At 37.1% G+C, this 21543-nt stretch overlaps 1 protein-coding gene across 1 annotated transcript in view; it reads left to right on the top strand.

The window, feature by feature from the left end:
* RBMS3 (RNA binding motif single stranded interacting protein 3) overlaps nt 1-21543 on the top strand; it is a 454630-nt gene that overhangs the window by 417318 nt on the left and 15769 nt on the right. Inside the window, exons 10-11 of the mRNA XM_021713015.1 lie at nt 14982-15062; nt 18600-18727. Of these exons, the coding sequence (XP_021568690.1) occupies nt 14982-15062; nt 18600-18727 (209 nt within the window). The remainder of the gene's footprint in view (nt 1-14981; nt 15063-18599; nt 18728-21543) is intronic.

The following is a 21543-nucleotide window of genomic DNA, read 5'->3' as shown; positions in this document are numbered from 1 at the left end:
CAGGCAATCCACTCACCTCAGCCTCCCAAAGGCGCGGGATTACAGGCTGAGCCACCGAGCCCGGCTCCTAAGGTGATTTCTAAATGACATTTTTAAAGATTTACTTTTTTGGCAAAGTTCAGCAGAGGGAACATCTACATCGGTTCCAGTTGAACTTGAATTCAGATGTTCAGTCTTTCTTTCCATTTTCAAGAGTGAACAACCTCTAGCCATGAGGGAGTGGGGGGAAAAAAGAAAGAATATTTACAGACCGAACAAGTCATAGTTTAACATTACTTATAGGTATCTGTATTTCAGACTGATGAATCCATCAGAGGTTTCGCCAGGCCTGACTGGAATTTGGAAATGGACAGTTGCCACCAGGCCTCACCCTCATCTCCTGAGTCATCCTCCTAATTCAGTCCTGCTGGGGCTTCTACCATCAAATAGTCTTTATCCCCAAGACACTGTACCACTTGCCTGAAAGACCATCCATTTTCTACTGACCTTATGTGACATCTTTTCCTCTCTGTCCCTCTGAAAGCACTTTTATAAACCCAAAGATAAATTAGACTACATCCTTAGGCTCTGCAAAGAAAGTTTTCTCTTCCTCATGTCTGACCTAATATTTGATTTTCCTAAGAATATAGCTCCCCTAACCATCCTCTCAAATGGGGACTTCGCTTTTTCCTATGACCAATGGAACTGGAAGGAAATATTAGCTGTCTTCTGCATCACTATTGCCTGTATAGGCCTGGTACAAACCCCTTTCTCTCTCTCTTTTTTTTTTTTTTTTTTAGTTGGAGTCTCACTCTGTCACCCAGACTAGAGTGCAGTGGCCGCTCCCGGCTTCGGCAGCCTCGACCTGCTGGGCTCCAGCGATCCCTCCGCCTCAGCCTTCCAAGTAGCCGGAATTACAGGCATGCGCTACCAGGCCCGGCTGATTTTTTGATTTATTGTAGAGATGAGGTCTCGCTGCCTAGGCGGGTCTCGAACCCGCGGGCTCAGGCAATCCACTCACCTCAGCCTCCCAAAGGCGCGGGATTACAGGCAGAGCCACCGAGCCCGGCCACCCCTTTCTCTTTTAATGAGAACATTGTCTTCTTCCCCCACTTGTTGCTGAGATTTGTTGATCTCCTTGCAACCTCCACGTTCAGCATGCTCTTCTCCCATCAGTCTCTTCTTGCTTCCATCTCCTGCCTCATTGAAACCATGGTGTCAAATTGTCCTTACCTCCTTGATTCCAATGAACTTCATTCACCTCACACTGCTCTGGTCACCTGCCCTAAAGAATACATTTTAGACCTAACCCTAATGCCTTCCTTTCTGAAATGTTAAAACCCTCATACTTGGTTTATCAGCAATTCATTCTTGTATCTTGCCTTTTTCTACTGAGTCCATCAGCTCCTCCTATTCCACTTCTGTCCCTCTCCAGCTTAGAAAACAATGTGTATCACTTCAACTACTCTCTTGCCCACACCCTCGTTAATAAAAATAATAATGGGGCTTGAAATTCTTTTATGTATCCTGGGGCACATCTCTCCCTAATTCTTCAGTGAAATGGTTTCAAACATTCGTCTTTCAATCTATTACAATGAAAAGATTTTGGCTGGGTGCAGTAGCTCATGCCTGTAATGCCAACATTTTGGGAGACCAAGGCAGGCAGATTGCTTGAGGCTGGGAATTCAAGGCCAACCTGGACAACATAGTAAGACTCTGTCTTTACAAAAAAAAAAAAAAATGCAAGCTTTCACCTTTCTGCTCACATTACTTCACCACTATATTTGAGCAGTAAACTTGCCACCATTTTCCAGAGAATATGAAGGATACCAGGTGTATACTCCTTTGTATTCCCTCCGTTTCCCAATTCTGAACTTATAAACTGATTAATTCTGTTAATTGGCTTTAACTTCTTTTCTTTAGTCACAAAAGAAAAGAGGAACCACCTTTCTTAAACATACTTTTCCACCCTAATTCAATAATTATCTCTTCCTGTTATTTCACTACCATTGATTTCAGCCTCAGCCTCACCTCTAGAACGCCTCTTAATATAGTACTCCACAGTCTCTATGTAGTCAAGATCTTTCTATGATGGAAGATCTCACTTCTACATTTCATGTCATGCTGTCTTTTGTCTTAATAGAGTTTCTTTTCTTTTTAAGTTGTTTTGTAATTGGATCCAGTTTCTTCTCAAGTATATGTAGGATGAAGGACATATATCTATCTATATATATATATTTTTAAACCACTTCTGAGTTTCTTTCTTTGTAACTTTAATTTTCCCCTTCAGTCCAGCCCTTAATTATTAATTTTTTAAATAAAAGAAGCCTGGTTTCTTAGCTGATCATATTCTTCCAGAAAACATTAAGCTTTTCACTCAAAGTGCTTACTTATTCATTCCCTCACACATTCATTCATTCAACAAATGCATATTAACTACCAACCATAAAGAATCAGGCATGATCCTTCTAGGAGCTTCCATGGTTTGACTGCTGAGAGCTGTAACAGGGGTACTGATCAAGAGCTGTTAGATTTCATCGGAAAGAGTTACCATTTCCAAATGGAGGGCTGAAACAAGGTGTCATATAGGAATTTGGCATGTGGATTCAGTTCAAAAGGCTTTGGATGTGTGTTGTAGGTAGATGAAAACAGGATTTAACACAGTGGAAACCAAACAGACACAGAGGAGATTACAAAGAGAGTGCTCTTAACTGGAGGAGGTAGACAGGTATAGCCAAACATAGGTGAGCTGATACCGGTCACATGATTCTAAGAGCTACAAAGAAGTGGTTTAAAATTTACCCCAAGAGAGCATGCTTTGCCTCTTCATTGTTTGACAGCTCTCATCAAACAAACAATTCTTCAAGTCTTATGGCAAGGAATAGAATCTGAACTCTGGTACTAGAGGGATGATTTCCTTCCACTCTTCCTTTCTGACTTTTTGCCTTTGGCTCTTTAATTTAAAATCCTCATACCCTTGGAGAAAAGAATGATAATGTCTGTAGCTTGGCAGAAACCTTTCCATTTTTTAATTGCCAAAATTATATGTGCCCACAAGAATAGAGTCGGACCATTTTTAAAAATCTCCCCTAAAATATGTACAGTTCCTAGAAGTACTTTAGCCAAATAGCTTTAAGCCCTATTTTTTTCAGTGTTCAACTTATTGCTTTCTATTGTTGTTTTCTTATTGTTGTTTTCTTATTGTTTTCTCTTGATTGAGCTTGTTGCTGCTTTCTTTCCCCTTGCCTTCATTTGCTCCTCACCCATCTTGAATCAGTCTCTAATATGAATATTCTAAATAGTTGAGTAAGGCAAGTTCTGTCTCTGGAACTCTCTTAATGGAAAAGCAAGCACATAATAGAAGAATGGGTGTCTGACTCTGGTAAAAATTGAACCCTGTTTCAAAGGACATTCAACATTTTCTCTTGTTGAGCTGTATCATCGTCTCTATTCCACTGGGATGATGGGCGTTCACAATGTGTGGGCCAGAGACCATCAGGAGGAAATGCTTTGTGTGAAAATGGAATTTACTCCGTGTGTGGCAGTCTGAATAAGTTCCCTTTCACTTTGTTTGAAGCATCTTTGCCCAGCCCAATTTAATACTTTAGTCACAGAACTTAAATAGAAAACAAGAAAGCTTCCAGGCACATTGAGGATTTCTTAGTTTCCTCGTCTTCTTGGTTTCCTCTGTTCTTTCATTTCCAAAATAAAGAAGCAAAGCCTTGCCTCCTAGAGAAAAAAATTTAATGAACTGAAAGAAGCTAAGGACATTATTTTTTGGCTGTGTGTTCTGATCGGTTTCTGAAAGTGCTGTCTAGAGTGATAATAAATGTTGGTTTGACCTTAATAGACTCTCTTATTCAGAGAGATCGCCCCTTTACTGACACTTTTAAGTTCTTTCCCATTAATAAATGGAAGTAATATGGTAAAAATAATAGAAAATGCCAAGGAATGCTAAGGAGGGTATGAGCAAACTGGAAACCTAAATGTGTAGTGAGGAAGCTAACAGAAAAAGTAGCAATAACACGCAAGATCCAACTTGGAAGGATTTGAGTAGCTGCTTAGTTTCCATGTACTATGGCGAAAGTAAGATTGGCAATAAAGAATAAATGTATAAAATTAAATAGCTTTATATATGTAAGAATGGAAAGGAGAAATGAGCTATTCAGGATTCCAAATAGGGAACTAACAAAACCAACATTTTCTGGGCTTTATCATGTTCTATTACACAATCCATTTTTTAACAGTATAGTATATGGCTATTTAACACAATACTTGGCACGTAGTAGGGGTTCAAACATTTCTGACTGAATGTTGCTAATAAGTAAATTAAGCATGTGTATCCCTTATTGAAATTTAACAGAAAAGCACCTTACCCACTCAGTTGCCTGAGTTCCTCACTTCTGGTGATCTTTCTCTACCCAGTCCTAGTATTTGTCATTAGTAATCACTGTGCCCACTCCAAATTTTAATTTGAAACCTACCACTCTCTGGGGATACTTCCTTGCATCTACACACTTCTTTCATGATTCGTATTGTAGTAAGTATGTGGCACTATTAAGCCTGCCTTTCTATTTATTGACTCCCACTCTTTCAGTGTTAGTTTCCCTCTTAATTTCCTAACATCCATGCCTAGTGTATTCAATAGTTGAACACAGTAATCATTGTCTTTCATGGGCCCTCATCTTCCTAACTCTTCCCCCATCATAGTTTTCTGATAAAGCTTTGATCTTGTTTGCATTCAAATCCGCTTTTCTTTTGAACAGCTGAACATGCCACCTAGAAGTCTTATTACATAACCCTGGTCTATTCACTCTCCTACTCTTCAACACGATCATTTTATCCATTCTCTTAGACTGCCATGCCCACTGCTTTGCACTTCACCTCATATTTTGCCTCAAATATAGAAACGATATAAAGAGAACACGGGTACCTTGCAAATCTCCCTCCTCACATCTGAGTCTATTTACTCAATCCTTTTGAATGAAGAAGTTGTCCCTATTCTAATCTAAGATTATTCTTTCCTGTTTCCTGTCAGTCTTTTCTTTAAGTACTCTTTTACTCAAATATAACATATGTACAGAAAAGAACAAAATTCATAAACTTAGAGCTCAATAAACTTTACAAAGTGTAAACATTCATGTATCTACCATTGAGGCCAAGATATAAAAGGGTCTTATCACAGATGCCTCCTCTGTGTCCCCGCCCTTTTATTATTCCCACAAAAGTATTCAGAATTCTAACTTCTATCACCATTGATTTGTCTTGATTGTTTTGAACTTTAAGGAAATGGAACCCTATAGTATGAAACCTTTTACATCTGACTTCTTTAATTCGACATTATGTCTGTGAGATTCATCCATGTTTGTAGAGAAGTTTGTTTTTTCATTGTTTTATTATTATATTATATTTATTATATTTTCATTGTTTTATATTATATTATATTATATTTATTATATTATACAATAAGCATATGTTAGAATTTATTCATTCTACTATAGATGTTGCTTAGGTTATTTTCAGCTTGGAAGCATTATAAATAATACAATTAAAATATTTTATATTTACCTTTTGGTGTATATTTGTAGAAATTGTGGTATACATACCTAGGAGTATAATTGCTTGGTCATAAGTTCTGCAAATTTTCTGCATCAGTGACACTGCCAAATATTTTTACAGAGTGGATCTACCAATTTAAACTCCCACTAGTAGTGTATGAGAACTTTTGTTGTCCACATCCTCGCCAACTCTTAGTATTGTCAGTCTTTTTCATTTTTGCCATCATGGTTAGGGTCTAGTGTTATATCATAATACTTTTAACTTGCATTTCCCTAATGACAAATGAGTTAGATTAATCATGTTTTCATATGCACATTGTCCATTTATATCGAACACTCACACATATACACACATGATTTTTTTGCTTTTTTAAATGAAATTTTTATTGGGATCACTGTAGAGTTACACAGAGTTGTAAGAAATCATATAGAGAGATCCCTTATACACTTGCCCTAATTTTCTCAATGGTAATATTTTGCAAAATTATGATATCACAATCAGAAAATTGACATTGTACTATTCACAAATTTCATTCAGATCCCTTAATTTTACTTGTACTCATTTGTGTGTGGATTGATGTATATACAGTTTTTATTACCTATGTAGGTTTTGTTACCTACCACTAGTTGAGGTAATAAACAGTTTCAACACCAAAAAAATTCCTCCTTTTTATAACCATATCTACTTTCCTCTTACTTCCCCATTCCTCATCCTTAACCCCTGGCAACCATTAATCTGGCTTCTGTCTCTAAATGTTGCATATCAAAAATGCTATGTCAATGACATTATATGGTATACATACTTTTGGAACTAACTTTTTTTACTATTCTGACTCAAAATAATTCTCTGGAAATTAATCAAGTTGTTGTGTGTTTTCATAGTTCATTAATTGAGTTTTCTGTTTTCTTACTTAAAATTTGTGTTTTTAAAAATTTCTTCCTTAATTTCCTACCCAAAATTTGTGAATTTTAAAAAATGTATTCTACATTCAAGGTTTGTTTGTCAGATATATGTATTATAAATATCTTACCTCGGTCTTTTGATAATCAGAAGTGCTTAACTTGAATGGACCCCAATTCATCAATCTTTTATTTTATAGCTAGCACTTTTTAAGTCATATTTGAGAACTTTTTGCTTTTCACAAAAAAGATGTTTCTGCTGTTTTCGTCTAAAAGGTGCACTATTTATCATACTCTTTATATCTATGATCTATCCCAAATTAGTTGTGTATGGTACAAAGAAGGAATGAGAGTCATTTTCCCCATGGAGCTATCTAGTTCATACAGCATTATTTATTGAAAAGACCATTCTTTCTTGTATTGAATTGCAGTGGAACTCTTATTATAAATCAGGTGGCTATATGTGTGTGTGTGCACACACACACGTTTCTAGTCTTTATTGTATTCCATTACTCTTTTAAATACTCGCAACAATCCCACACTAGCCACTGTTTTAATTACCATGACCTCCTAATAGCTCTTGATATCTAGTAGTATATACATCATTCAACTTTTTTTGCCTCCAAAATATTTTTTTTTTTTTTTTTTGAGTTGGAGTATCACTGTCGCCCAGACTGGAGTGCAGTGGCCGCTCCCGGCCACCACAGCCTCGACCTGTTGGGCTCTGGCAATCCTTCCGCCTCAGCCTTCCAAGTAGCTGGAACTACAGGCGCACGCTACCATGCCCAGCTAATTTTTTTTATTTATTGTAGAGATGAGGTCTCGCCTGCCCAGGTGGGTCTCGAACCCGCGGGCTCAGGCAATCCACTCACCTCAACCTCCCAAAGGCGTGGAATTACAGGCTGAGCCACCGAGCCCGGCTCAAAATATTCTTGAATATTCTAAGTTCTTCATATCTTCATATACATTTTGGAATGGGCTTATTTATTTTCACCAAGAAATTTGCTTGGACTTCAATTGGCATTGCAATTTGTTAAAAGAATAAACATTTTAACAGTACTGAGTCTTCTAATTGGTGAATGTAGCATAGCTCCCCACTCGTTTGGGTTTTATTTCATTTTTTTCATAAAGGCATTCTAATTTTTAGTACAGAAGTTTCCAATGCCTTTTCTGAGACTTATTTCAAGCTAATTAATTTTTGATGCTATGATTATAGTATTATTTTTAAATTTTATTTTAAATTGTCTCTTACTAGTATGTAGAACTATAATTTTTATTGACTTGTATTCAGCAACCTTGCTAATATCCTTATTAATTCCCATAATTTGTTTATTTAGCATACTTTTTGAAATGTCTATATATCAATCATGTCATCTGTGGATAATGGCAGTTTTATTTCTTCTGTTTGTATCCCTTCCGTTTATTTTTCTTGTCTTATTACACGGTCTAGACCTTTGAGAACAATATTAGAAGAAAAGATACTGGGCATCTTTATCTCATTTCAAAGTTTAAATGGAAAGTGTTCAGTATTTCACCATTAACTGTGATATTAGCTATATTTATTTTGTATATAGACTTCTTTTTCTAGTTCTCATCTATTTCAAAAGTTCTAAGGCACATTATCTTATACAAATGTTAGATTCTATTTAAAAATGATTTGAATCATTTAAGATAGTGCTATAATTTTCTTCTTTAATCTTTCAGTGTGATGAATTATGTTGACTGATTTTGAAATGTTAAAGCTACCAGTAATCCTGAAATATTATTTATACATTGTATACCACTAGGTCAATTAATTGAAATGTTATTTCAGAAGTGTATGTACTAATGAGAGATATTGGACTGTAGTATTTTTTTTTTCTTATAATGCTTCTGTCAAACTTTGGTATAAGGAATATGCTAGTTTTATAAAATGAACAGGAAAGTGTTTCTTCTTTAGTATTCTCTGGAAGAACTTGTACAATATTGGTACATGAGTTTCTTAAATATCTGCAAAATTCACTGGAGAAACCAATTGAAGCTGAAGGTTTTATGGTGGGAAACTTTTGGATTATGAATTTAATTTTCAGTAGATATAGAACTATTCAGATTTTGTATTCTTTTTTGTTTCCATTTTGCTAAATTGTGCTTTTCAACCAATTTATCCTTTTATGTAAGATAACATATTTATTGGCATAGGTTGTTCATAGTATATTCTTATGTTTTCTACTTACTTTCTCTTCTCTGTTAAATCCAATAAATCATTCCCTCTACTCCACTGTACGAATGTTTTCATGATTACAAACCACCTCCTTTCTGCAGTGAAGAATTTGTTTATAGCTTTTATCTGACTTGCTTATCTTTACCTCCCAATGATCTTTGTGATTTACTGAATCATCTCTCTGTCCCATCTTTTTTTAGATTTCACGTTACGTCAAGCCTACTACTATATATATATATCTATATATATACATATATAGATATATATATACATATTCTATATATATATATAATATATATATATATACATATTCTATATATATATATATTATAGAGAGAGAAAGGAAGGAGAGATTCATAGTATTGTTTCAGATTCAAATCTTAAAACATAATTTCTTGATTAGCTACCTTTCCATAGCATTATCTTTTATTTTTATTGCTACAACAAAGATCTATGCACATGTTCAAACCTAATGTGTTTTGGGTTTTTTCAAAACATTCATGAAAATTGCTTTCTCTGCATAATTGAAGGCCTCCATAGTCTGTGATTACATGGAATGACAACTTCTCACTGTTGTGCAGAGGATGAGGTTTTGTAAATTTCCAAGCTGAAAACAACACCCAAGATTCTTCCTTTATTGTTCTTTTTGCTGTATGCTACCAGCAAATGACCCCTCACCGCCAGAATATAGTGACAACAATCTGGCTTTCTTGTTTAATAGATTGATGTAATGAACACCTTTAATAGATTGATGTAATGAGCACCTTTCTGTGGCTACGTTTAGTGCTATTCTGGAGAACTGGGTGGGATAATACAGGCTGTATATCCCTAAGAATTCTGGACCCCCGCGATCTGTCAAACCCACTAATTGGTCTTTTTCCTTCTTCAAGTGTTTTTTACTCCCAGTAGAAGTATATCTTGTTCCGTATTCATTTCCACCTACTCTTCAGTGACATTTCATTACTCATTACTGTCTAGTTTGTTATTTCTATATTATACCTTAAAAAAGTAAATAGCCTGTTTTATATATTAATACTAATATAAAGCATTATGGAAGCATATACTATTGCAATTCTGGATGAGGATTCACTTCATTATCCAACATTTCATTGGCAGAAATAGAAAGAATATGGGAAGAACTGAGCAGGAGAGGTCCAGGTAGGAATTCAGCTTTGGGACTCTTTTTGCTTGCTAGGAGAATCTCACCAGTTCTCCACCTCTGTAAGGATGGTCTCTCATCCGTTGAATGGCATGAAGACCTAGAAAGCATTCCTAGAATTATACTTGAAACAGTTTTACTGCATAGTTAATCAAATCAAGCACTTGAAATGATACAGATTTGCCCACGCAGGTTGGACATTGTGCCTCAATTCAGAGATGATAGAATTATACAAATCTAAAAACTGTGACCCTCAAAACTCCAGAATATGTCGACTTGAGGTAACCCTGTACCTCTTCCTCAGCTACTCACCCAGCCCTCTCAAATTATAACTCAGATTGTTCCCTATATCCTCAAGCTTCCTGTTATGAGAAACCTTGGACTACATGATTTTGAAAGTGATTCATGCTGCGTTCTGTTAGCATTATCTACCACAATCTTTGTTTTCTTTTGCTCAACTTCCTTTCAAAGGTGCATTTTTACAACTGTTCTCTCTCCTTCTCATGAACTTTCTGGGTTTGATGGAACCAGAAAAATTCCCTTTTCTGAAATTTGTTAGCCAGCTTTACAAATTGTATAGCAAGATCTGGAAGCACCAATTTACAATGTAAATAGCATCATGGTAACTTCAAGTGGGGTTTGAACAATTATTTGAGGAAATTCCAGACATTGGAATGCAGGAATGTCCTTACTTCTTTCCTGCTCTCCAAATAATTAAAATAAAATGTTTCTTCACAGGAAATATACGAAACGTTTTTTGTTTTATTTTGCTTTGGTGGAAGAAGAGAGCATAAATCCAGAACTAATAATTTGAGGTTTCTTTCCTTGTTTTCACAGAAATAATCAACAATTCCACGGTAACAGAAACAGTTTGTCCCAACTTAAATAGGCCAAACACAATTCCATTCCAATTTCACAATTTTTTCTTCTCTCTTCATGTAACTATCTTGATGATGCAGTGTCTAGACTTCTTGGAACAAGTGATGGGGTCTGGAATTGATTCTGTGGGTTTGAAAATAGTTACTCAATGTGCCTACACAGTCATATATGAAAATTCAATGATTTCAAAATACGTAAAAATCATCAAGATATTTACTAAATACACACACACACACACACACACACACACACACACACACACACACATATGCGTGTGTGTTTATCTGTTAATTCTGTAACTTTGAGCTGCTACTAACCGGCAAATATTGTGTTTGTATTAATCCATTTATCTGTATCATCTCATTGTAATATTGTTCCCACTAGCCCCTGTGTCAAAGAGAGTGCAACATAAATAATTTGTGCTCATGAAATAATTGTCTATCTTTTGAGAGACTACAGAAAAATAAATTCGCTTAAGGAGTATACATATATTCTTGTTGTGATTTTAATAAGTGGTCTATGAAAATTTACCAAGTTGATGGGCAGAATTAATATCACAAGTTGTTCTTAGTCCTCTGACATTTATTAGCTGGAGAAAATGAAAGTAGTCGCTGAGGTTCCCAGATCTAACCAATGTTTGTGTAGCCTGTATTAGTATGTCTGACTCTGGTTTATCTGTGCTCTCAAGAAAATCAAACTGTATGCTTGCAGAGAAAGTTCAGAGTTATTTGTTACCAATTACCTAAAGCTGAGAGTTAAGTTTACTCAAAGCTGTAACCATTTCCTGGAAATACTTGCTCCTAATTTTACTAGACTGTCACTTCTGGAGGCTTTATCCTAGAAAGTATATTTCTGCCACAGAAGAACTTTACTGTAAAAATTATCTGGAGACAATAGTCTTAGGGGGTATAAAACTTCATGGCATTGACTTCGTTCTTAATTTTCAGACAACTTTCTCAAGCTCTACTGGATTTTCTGTGACAAATGAAAAGCAACCAGAAAGTATTTTTTCATCTAAAGATACATACACATAACATATTAAACAAGCTGATCTCAATTATACTATAAAACCTCTGTTGGTTCTGTTCAGAAATGCAGGTCTAGGTGATGTTTTCTGTTCAGAAAAGCAAGCTTATCAGATAGCCCTCCTAGAAGAAATTAGGTATTCTGAGCATAAGGTGAAAGGAAAAAATATGTATGAAAGTAAATAATACAAATATCAATCAATGGCACATCCTTTATTTCTTACTTAGAACTTCAATTATTAAAGCCCATTATAACAAGTTCGTATCTATATTACATGACAATGGTTAGAAGGAAGCTCTTAAAACCTTATTTACCTAACCTCAGAAGTAATGAAGTAGATTGGAAAGTGTGCTGAATAATGGGTCAGAAGAACTGGGAGTTATTCCCAGTATATATGTAGGTCTCAGTTTCTCCATTTGTAAAATGGATGAGTCATCCGGCCAGGCACACAATGTTGTTTTGAAGAGGTGTATGAATTGTTCCATCAGCAGTTTGGGTTTGGTCATATTTACAACTTCAGTTGAATGTCATGGGAGAAATGACTATATATTGATTCCGTTTTACTGAAACAAAACACAGATGAGGTTTTGAATAACTCAGCGTCACCTGAAGAAGCTTAGCTAATAGTCACACAAAATGCTTCTAAGTAATCATACTACCTAGAAACTCTAGTTTAACAAGGGAAGTCTAGGTAATAGAATGGATTATCATGTGAACTAATGGCATTGCTCTAAATGGCCGCAGGCCATGTCCCTAATTACCTTTAATTCACAGAATGTCTCCTTAAAGATGCAGATGGTGAAGTGGAGATGGATCAGAGTAATGTCCTGCAGAGGAGTGCCAGTGACATCATCTTATGCAAAGGATATACATTCTAACTTATTAGGCCCTGTTGCAAGGTTTAGAATTACTAACTCTAGTATAGAAAATACGCTAATAGCTGAAGGATTATCAATTTTCTAGTATGTGGCAAATCCTGGAACACCATGACCAAAGGGCAGAGCATAAGCTATATAACTGTATCAATCATTTCATAGTTGTAGAGAATGTATTCTCTCCTGCTACAAATCTGCTAGATTTTTTATATTCAATTAAAAAACATTTTCCAAAGTCTATTTCTTAGAGGACTAGTTTTAAGTGAAACTAATAGATGCTACCAAAAAGCAAAACAAAACTTTTTAAAAATACTGATTGAATCATCTTTAAATAGACTTCTGTAGAACATGATTTCTCAGAGTTTTTTTTTTAATTATTAAATGTCAGTATCAGGAAGAGAACATATCATTCAGATTTCTCAAGTGCATTGGAACACAGAAAGCTTTTCTGTCAGCAGAGCTAATGTTCCAAAGAATACATTGTAGGGAATGCTAAGTTAGAGGATATTTAGAACTTATACAACAGAGGCAAATAGTTTACCTGAAATGTCCAGGGAACAGTTTTGGTGGCTAAAATATAACTTCAGAGTTTAGAACTCACTTAAAGAATCGATAGCAATTAAACACCTGAATACTGATTGTCTGCTTAAAGGCACAAGGACAATGATGAGCAGAGTTGGTAAAGGCATTTGTTTAAAGGTTATAATGAACCTATTATGGGGGTTGGTGAAATAATATCTGTAATGCACTCAGAATTATCAATGACTAAGAGATATGTATGATTTTTAATTGGAAATGGGAGGTTTTCTTTTTTGCATCCTTTTATTCAGTTGTTGAACAATTACTTGCTGAGTACCAGGTATAACCTTGTGTTTTAGAAGATACAGAAACAAATAAAATTTGGCCCAGGCCTATAAGGAGATCACGGTCTGGGCAATTTTAGCAGAAGAGTGATGATAGCTGTGAGAGCACAGAGGACACTGTATAAAAATCTCTGATAATTTTAAGCTAAGTTACTAATATCACCAAGCCTTTCAAACAATTATCTTATTTTAAATTGTAGTCTTTATACAGATATAAATTGCACTGTATTATTAGTAATACATGAATTTCAGACAACAGTTGGTTTGCTTGATTTAGAGTAGTTTCATTGAGATTACTACTATTTTGAGCAAGTAGCTACAGTAGGATTGTGTTTAGGGTGGATATTCATTTATTCCAAAGTTGATTTACTACTATAATTCTCTATGTATATTAAGCAACAACTGATGGGCTAGTCTCCATGAAGACATTTTCCTTGATTCAAAATCATCTTGCCTCTTGGATACAGAAAGTACTAAGATACACAAAACCTAGTAATTTAGGTTGTTCATATTTATACATTTAGTATTGGATCTCGGTAAATTTAGAAGAACAAAGAATCTGAAGTTTTCATTTTCTACAAAAATTCTTCCTCTCACCTTTATAAATTAAGAAACACTGTCTTCATTAGATGATTCTGATTTTGAAGTTTTATGATATTGGTCAAGTTTAGAAACTCAGAAACATAGTTGATTCCATAGAAAACTCATTCTCAGAGAGTAGGACTTTGAATGTGCAGGAGAAATGTGTGTGTTAGGACAATGAGTTATACCATATTCTTATGTAAGGGAGCATGTAATTTCACTGGGGCTCTCTTTATTGCTAGAATACATATTGTTCCCAGAATATATTTTATTGATTACTACAACTTTGTGAAAAATGATTTGGCTGTTTCCTTTTTCATCCTAATGAAGAAAGTTTGGAGGATTAAAGGCATTGGAAATGAAATTCTAACAGTGACATGAAAATGAAATGGGAAAAGAGAACAAAAAAAGACTTCAACATCATCTATAATACTCCATATTTTATATTAAAAAGTGATGTCAAAATGGTATTTGCCCATAATGAATGCGCTACATAAATATTTCTTACATTTTTTCTTTTTAAAAATTTGAAAAATAAATTATTAGAAATTAATATGAAAATTCATTCAACAAATACTTAATGAGAGCCTACTATGTGATAGGTGCTAGCAACAAAACGGAGAAAAAAAACAGACATCATCCCTATCCTCATGGAGTTTGTGTTTAGATGTGAAATGCGAAATGTTTGAGACCCTACAAAGAATGTTTGAAGGGACAGACTGAAGGGATGGGGTGAATTAACTCACACTGATACTGTAGAGGTGGGATGCTGGGGGTACCAGATCAGTAAGCAAAGGTCTTTCAATGCTGATAGCAACTGCTTCCTCTTGGTTCAAAATCAAGTTTGACTAATAATGCACTGGCCACGTGCCACACATCTAAAGCAGTCTCATGTGGTATTTGATTTTCCCTCTGGTTGCAACTCAAAGTTCACGTGCATTTTTTTTTGATTCCCTCTAGTATATGACTGCTGCCGCTCCTATGCAAGGGACCTACATTCCCCAGTACACGCCTGTGCCTCCAACAGCTGTTTCTATTGAAGTAAGTCTATCCCTGTTTGATAGAAAGATGTTAAGGGAGATGGATCTCAGTCACTTATACCATGGCCCCCAAACCAAGGAATCTTCCTTTGTAATTTCTGTGCTGCTCTGAAATTTGAAATTGTAAGCTCAGTATATGAAAAATATCTGTGTCTGTGTCTGTGTTTTGCTTTGCACGTGAAATGAGCTAATCCACCCCAGAGGCATGGGAAGGAGTGTCATTTTCATGTATAGAGAAAAATCCAGAGACTAAATCATTACACCATCAAATGTTAGTCGCAAATACTTATAAATAGGAGGGGGAAAAGTTTGCAACTCTTGGAATGAGCTAGTTCTCGAGTAGCTTGTTACTCAAAGAGTGATTCCTGGGCCAGCATCATTGGCATCCCATGAGTTTGTTAGAAACATAGACTCTCACACACTGCTCGGACCTACTGAATCTGAATTTGCCATTTAAAAAGATCACTCAATGATACAGATGCACACTTCTGTACATTTAATTATTCTGGGAGCTTTAAAGATGATTCCTGGGTTATCTCCCCATAGATGCTAGTCCATCTGTCTGAAGTACGGACTAGATATAAAGATTTTTAAAAGATCTCAGCTGATTTTTTTTTTTTTTTTTTTTTTGAGTTGGAGTCTCACTCTGTCGCCCAGACTGGAGTGCAGTGGCTGCTCCCGGCCACCGCAGCCTCGACCTGCTGGGCTCCGGCGATCCTTCCGCCTCAGCCTTCCAAGTAGCCGGAATTACAGGCATGCGCTACCACGCCCGGCTGATTTTTTGATTTATTGTAGAGATGAGGTCTCGCTGCCCAGGCGGGTCTCGAACCCACGGGCTCAGGCAATCCACTCACCTCAGCCTCCCAAAGGCGCGGGAGTACAGGCTGAGCCACTGAGCCCGGCTCAGCTGATTCTTACCAAACATTAAAAACCGTGCTCTAGTGAATGAACCACGCTCTAGTGAACGAACCTTGATAGGTGTATGGCTTCCCGTAGACAAGAAAGAAATAGTTGTACCACTCTTCCTGCTATGGACGTCATTAATGATTATGTCCTCTTGTCTACAGTGGAAGCTTTGCCCCTTTTCTCTTCTTTCCATTTGGCTTAATCCATGTACTCTACACATCATTTCACTGGACAGAGCTATCAACCAACATGGAAGAGGAGAGGGCATAGACCCATGCAGATGGTGGTAAAACACTAAAATGTGTATTTTTTCTCGATTTCTAGCCATTGATATGTATTTCCCTTCTTTTTCCTCTCCTGATGCACACATGCATTATGGCCACTGTGCATTCCTTCTCATCAGCTGGGAATCCTCTGGAATTAATGTGTTTTCTGGTCCATTAGTTGGCAAGTAACTTGCATGCTGGCACCATTCCACATGAAAATCTACTAAGACTCTTTCAACCTCTGGAGCTAAGAGAATAAGGGAGACCTTTACAGACTAAATTGGATCTTTCAAAACGTTAGTTAATTTAGTTTTCATGTGTGACAAATGTTTGCTCACACCAAGGTTTGAGAAATTCAGAGTTTAACAGGGCACACTTATGCAGCTTAGGAAACCAAAGAGGTTCAATTTTTAAATATTGTATGTGTTCCAGACCTATAGGCCCCCAAAAATGTGTCATCTTAAACAGGCTTTAATTGGATTTTCAGAATTTCAAGAATATGCGGTTACATGTTTTTTGCTATATATAGCTGTTAAAAAACATCTATGCCATGAGAAAATTAAAAATCTGGACAGTCTAGCACTGTAAACATGAATCTCTGCTTATTTGCATTTCTCTATGTCTAATATACACTTATCTACAAAATTTGAGCATTTTGATTACTATGGCAGTGTGGCTTATTGGAAATAGTTTAGTTATAGTTAGATGTGGAGACTAAAAAATAATCTTTCACTGAAAAATATATAAAAGTACACTCTGATATCCTGCCTTGAGTGTGTGCTTATAAGGAAAAGTGCTAATTCATTTTCTATGTAAAAACATTCATTATTCATTAGTATCTACACAAGTAAGTGCTGATGGGAGGTTCAGAAAAATACATGATAGCAAATGGTACTAGGAATGAAACGTGTGAGTGAATATGGGGAGAATTTCCAGATTCTAAAGAAGAATGATAGAGAACTTTAGTGACAGAGGATTGACCAAGAATATTTGAAATTCAACATCTATGTAGGTCTCCAAAGCTATAAGTAAAACCAGGAGAATGGATTCAGATAGATGCCCTCTCCTTAGGCCTACTAGTGACCAAATAAAACCACCTATCTTTCTCTAGGAAGCAAGCATATGTCCCTGATCATGACCAATTCCAGAGATTCATTTTTGCTGGCATCTGTGAGAAACAAGAAATAGAAAGGGTGAAGGAAAAAAAAATTAAAATTAAGGCCAAGTGTTTGTTTTTTTCGAAAACTTCTAAATGAATTCCAGTTCATGTCTTGGAAAACAAAACAAAATAATACAGATCAAATTACTGAAAGGAAAAACTACTCAGTACTGTCCTTTTAAAACACTTCTAAGCTTTGATGTAATTTTTTTTTTTTTTTTTTTTGACTTGGAGTCTCACTCTGTCACCCAGGCTGGAGTGCAGTGGCACACTCATGGCCACCATAGCCTCTACCTGCTGGGCTCAGGCGATCCTTCCGCTTCAGCCTTCCAAATAGTTGGAACTCTAGGTGTGTGCTATCACACCCAGCTCATTTGTGTGATTTATTGTAGAGATGAGGTCTCACCAAGTTGCCCAGGCTAGTCTCGAACCCCTGAGCTCAGGCAATCCTCTCGCCTCGGCCTCCTAAAGTTCTGGAATTACAGGCTTGAGCCACCGTGCCCAGCCGATGTAGATTTTTATGAAGATCAGAATGTATTGTTTTGCCAAGTGATAAAAACATGGTGAAATACCCCAGTTACATGTTAGAAAATGCAAGTTTTTATGGGACTCCTGAATGAGTTTTTTGATTCATAAATTGTTATGTAGTGTGGCTGTATGGCTCAGCCTGTAATCCTGCGCCTTTGGCAAGCTGAGGTGAGTGGATTGCCTGAGCCCGCGGGTTCGAGACCCGCCTGGGCAACTTGGCGAGATCTCATCTCTACAGTAAATCAAAAATTAGCCGGGTCTGGTAGCGCGCACCTGTAGTTCCAGCTACTTGGAAGGCTGCAGCGGAAGGATCGCTGGAGCCAGCAGGTCGAGGCTGCGGTGGCCAGGAGCGGCCACTGCACTCCAGTCTGGATGACACAGTGAGACTCCAACTCAAAAAAAACAAAAAAACAGAAGTTCCAAGAGTGAGCACAATGATTTTCTGACTATGTGACTACTTCAAGGACTCCTGATGGTACAACTTCTTGGTGTCATATTATAATGAAATCCTCGGCCCTTATCCAAGTGTGTTTTGTGGTTTCTTTTGAGTACTTATTGTGGCTTCATGTAGCTGAGAGCATCTGTATTCGAGCCAAATAGAAGAGGGATATTTACAGTCCATCTAGCAGAGGGCTCTTTACCAAAGCAAGTAAGGCTTTTGTGTTATTTGTCTCCTTAGGGTGTTGTTGCTGATACTTCTCCCCAGACAGTGGCTCCTTCATCCCAGGACACCAGTGGTCAGCAACAACAAATAGCTGTGGACACATCCAATGAACATGCACCTGCATATTCCTACCAACAGTCTAAGTAAGTTTGTCCTATGCTAAGCTCTTTTCCTCAAGATTGACCATTTTGGCATCAGTCTTTTATGTTGTATCTGTTAGCTTTTGCTACCCCAAAAATTAATGGCAAGCATTAAAGTAGCTCATTATTAGGTGGGTTTGAAATCTGGGTGGATGGTTCTTCTGATCTTGACAGGATTTAAGTATCCAGGAACAGCTACTGCTCATACATGGGAGCTCTGCTTCTGGGTGTTAACTGATTGTTGGACGGGTGATGGAAGATATTGGGCCTCATGTTTCTGATCCTCTAGCAGGCTTATTCACATGAAGTCTCAGAACTGCAAGACTAGCAAAAGAACAAGCCCATCTGAAGCACTCTTCAATTCTGTTTATGACTCATTTGCTAACGTCTTATTGGCCAAAGAAAGTCACTTGGCCAAGCAAAGTCAATGTAGGAGCTCACTACTAGAAGGCTTGAGATGGAGAGAGCCATTACAGCCATTCTTATTTTTTAAAAATCTACCATACATATTTGTGGAAAAATTTCCACATTCCTACCTGAAACTAGATAGAGAGCCTGCTTTTTTGTTCTTAGTCTCCTCGTTCCTAGGTGAAGGCTAACGCTTCTCTTGTAAGGTTGCCTTAAACGTGCAGCTAAATGTTCGTGAAAAAGCACCAGAGAATAGGGTCTTATTCAGAAATTAAATGGCGAAGGAAAAATCAGGTAGTCAAAATTACTCTTGAAAATCCTTACATCACTCATAATGCAAAATACATTTGGCTTTGTGTTGAGTAAATATGTAGACTAAAGTTTGAGAACTTACTAGTGAAGTCGAAAGTATTAGCAAGAGGAACATCTGTATACAGATGTCTTGCCATGCAAACTTTTCAACTTTGTAGATAGCAATCAAATCCCTGGTGAATAGAAAATTCTTTGATGTCTAGAGTGTTGCTCTTTTCTTGTTATATGGCTCTTTTCTTGCCATAGGGAAGAAAGACTGAGTTCAATTCAGAATACAGCAAAGACAACTAGGAATTTATAGCCAACAAGCAGAGTTGGGGGGATCACTGAATGGAGAATTTCTTAGAGAAGTCACAAGGGTAGGGGAATTACTGCTAAATGAACTTGACAAGATTCCTGCTGAAGGCAGATCAAGGACTAATACATCAGAGGTAGGGGATGACAAAATTAATCAGATATTGAAGACCCATGCCTATAATCCCAGCACTTTGGGAGGTGAGAGATTGTCTGAGCCCAGGGGTTCGAGACCAGCCTGGGTAGCTTAGGGCGACCTAATATCTACAATTTAAAAAAAAAATTGGCGTGGTGGTGTGCACCTGTAGTTCCAGCTACTTGAAAGGCTGAGGTGGAAGAATTGCTCGAACCCAGCAGGCCAGTGCTGCAGTGGCTGTGAGCATGCCGCTGCACTCCAGCCTGGGTGACAGAGTGGCACTCCGACTCCAAAAAAAAAAATTAAAAGTGGGAGAATCTCTCTAAAGGGACTTAGCAAGATTCTTACTAACGCTAGACTAGACAGACCTGGCAAGAATGGGAGCCAAAGTCTGGCCTACTTAATAAGAGGGCTCAGAGTAGCCTAACTAAAATTTGGGCAAAGAGAGTGTCTCTGTCACTCTTTAACCTTGATACTCATTAACAGATTTATTTGTTATTAGAATAAGACAATGGAATCCTCTGTATGTGGCTTAGCTTCTAAAGTTAGCACTACAGATTTAATTTGCTCAGAATATGATTTAACCTTACAAATATAAGGCATTATTATTACCTCATTACTATCAATAATAACTTTCAGGAAAGATTGTTACTAAGGCAGTTTGTTGTTAGGGGTGGTTGAATTGATATAGCCTGTGTGAACCACTATCACTTTTATGTGTAACAGACAATATGGTAGTCTCTGATACTCTGTCTAAGGATATTGGAATTTTTTTTTTCAGTCTGGTCAGTGGGTTATATGTGGGGAGAGGAGCAGATATTGGCTATGCATAAGCATAGTGAGAGATACTGGTAGGAGATAAGAGATACTATGTGTGATGGATAATTTTAGGGGTCAATTTGACTGAGCCATGGGGTAACCATATATTTGGTCAAACATTATTTCTGGGTGTTTCTGTGAGCATGCTATTGGAAGAGATGAACATTTGAATCAGTAGATTAAGTAAAGCAGATTGCCATTTCTAATGTGGGTGGCCCCATTCAACCACTTGAAGGTCTGAAAAGAACAAAAAGGTTAAAACTCCTGTGACTATGAGAGAATCCTGCCTGACGACTTAAACTGGAACATGAGGACATGGGTCTTTTATTGCCTTTGGATTTGAACGGAAACATCCGTCCTCTTTGGGTCTCGAGCCTGCCAGCACAAGGTTTGGAATTTACACCATCAGTTCTCCCAGTTCTCAGACTTTCAGACTCAGATTGAAGCTGCACTGTCAGTTCTCCTGGATTGTCAGTCAACCAAATGTAGATCTTGGGATCTCTCAGTCTCCATAACTGTATGAGTCAATTTAGTATTTTTAAATCTGTGTGTGTGTATGTGTGTGTGTGTGTGTGTGTGTGTGTGTGTGTGTGTGTCTAGGCCTAGTACACTGCCTCAAGATATTCCTCCCTGCATCTCAGCTGTTCTGGTTGGTGCATGGTGACTCCAGAAACCCCAGATTTGGCACCCATGACAGCTCTGGAAGACAGGTTATAAAACTTGGCAATGTCTGTGTGGTGATAATTCTGCAACCTTTGCAGAAATCAAGAGCCTAGAAAGGTTTGGAAACCTTCATTCAGATTTTCAAAAATGTGATCATAAGCCCTAATATCAGGCAAAGAATTATTAC

The sequence above is a fragment of the Carlito syrichta genome, unplaced genomic scaffold (genome assembly GCF_000164805.1).
Source record: "Carlito syrichta isolate Samal-C Ts95f unplaced genomic scaffold, Tarsius_syrichta-2.0.1 Scaffold303987, whole genome shotgun sequence".
In the NCBI taxonomy this organism is placed as follows: Eukaryota; Metazoa; Chordata; class Mammalia; order Primates; family Tarsiidae; genus Carlito; species Carlito syrichta.
This window is presented reverse-complemented; position numbering and strand designations above follow the sequence as displayed.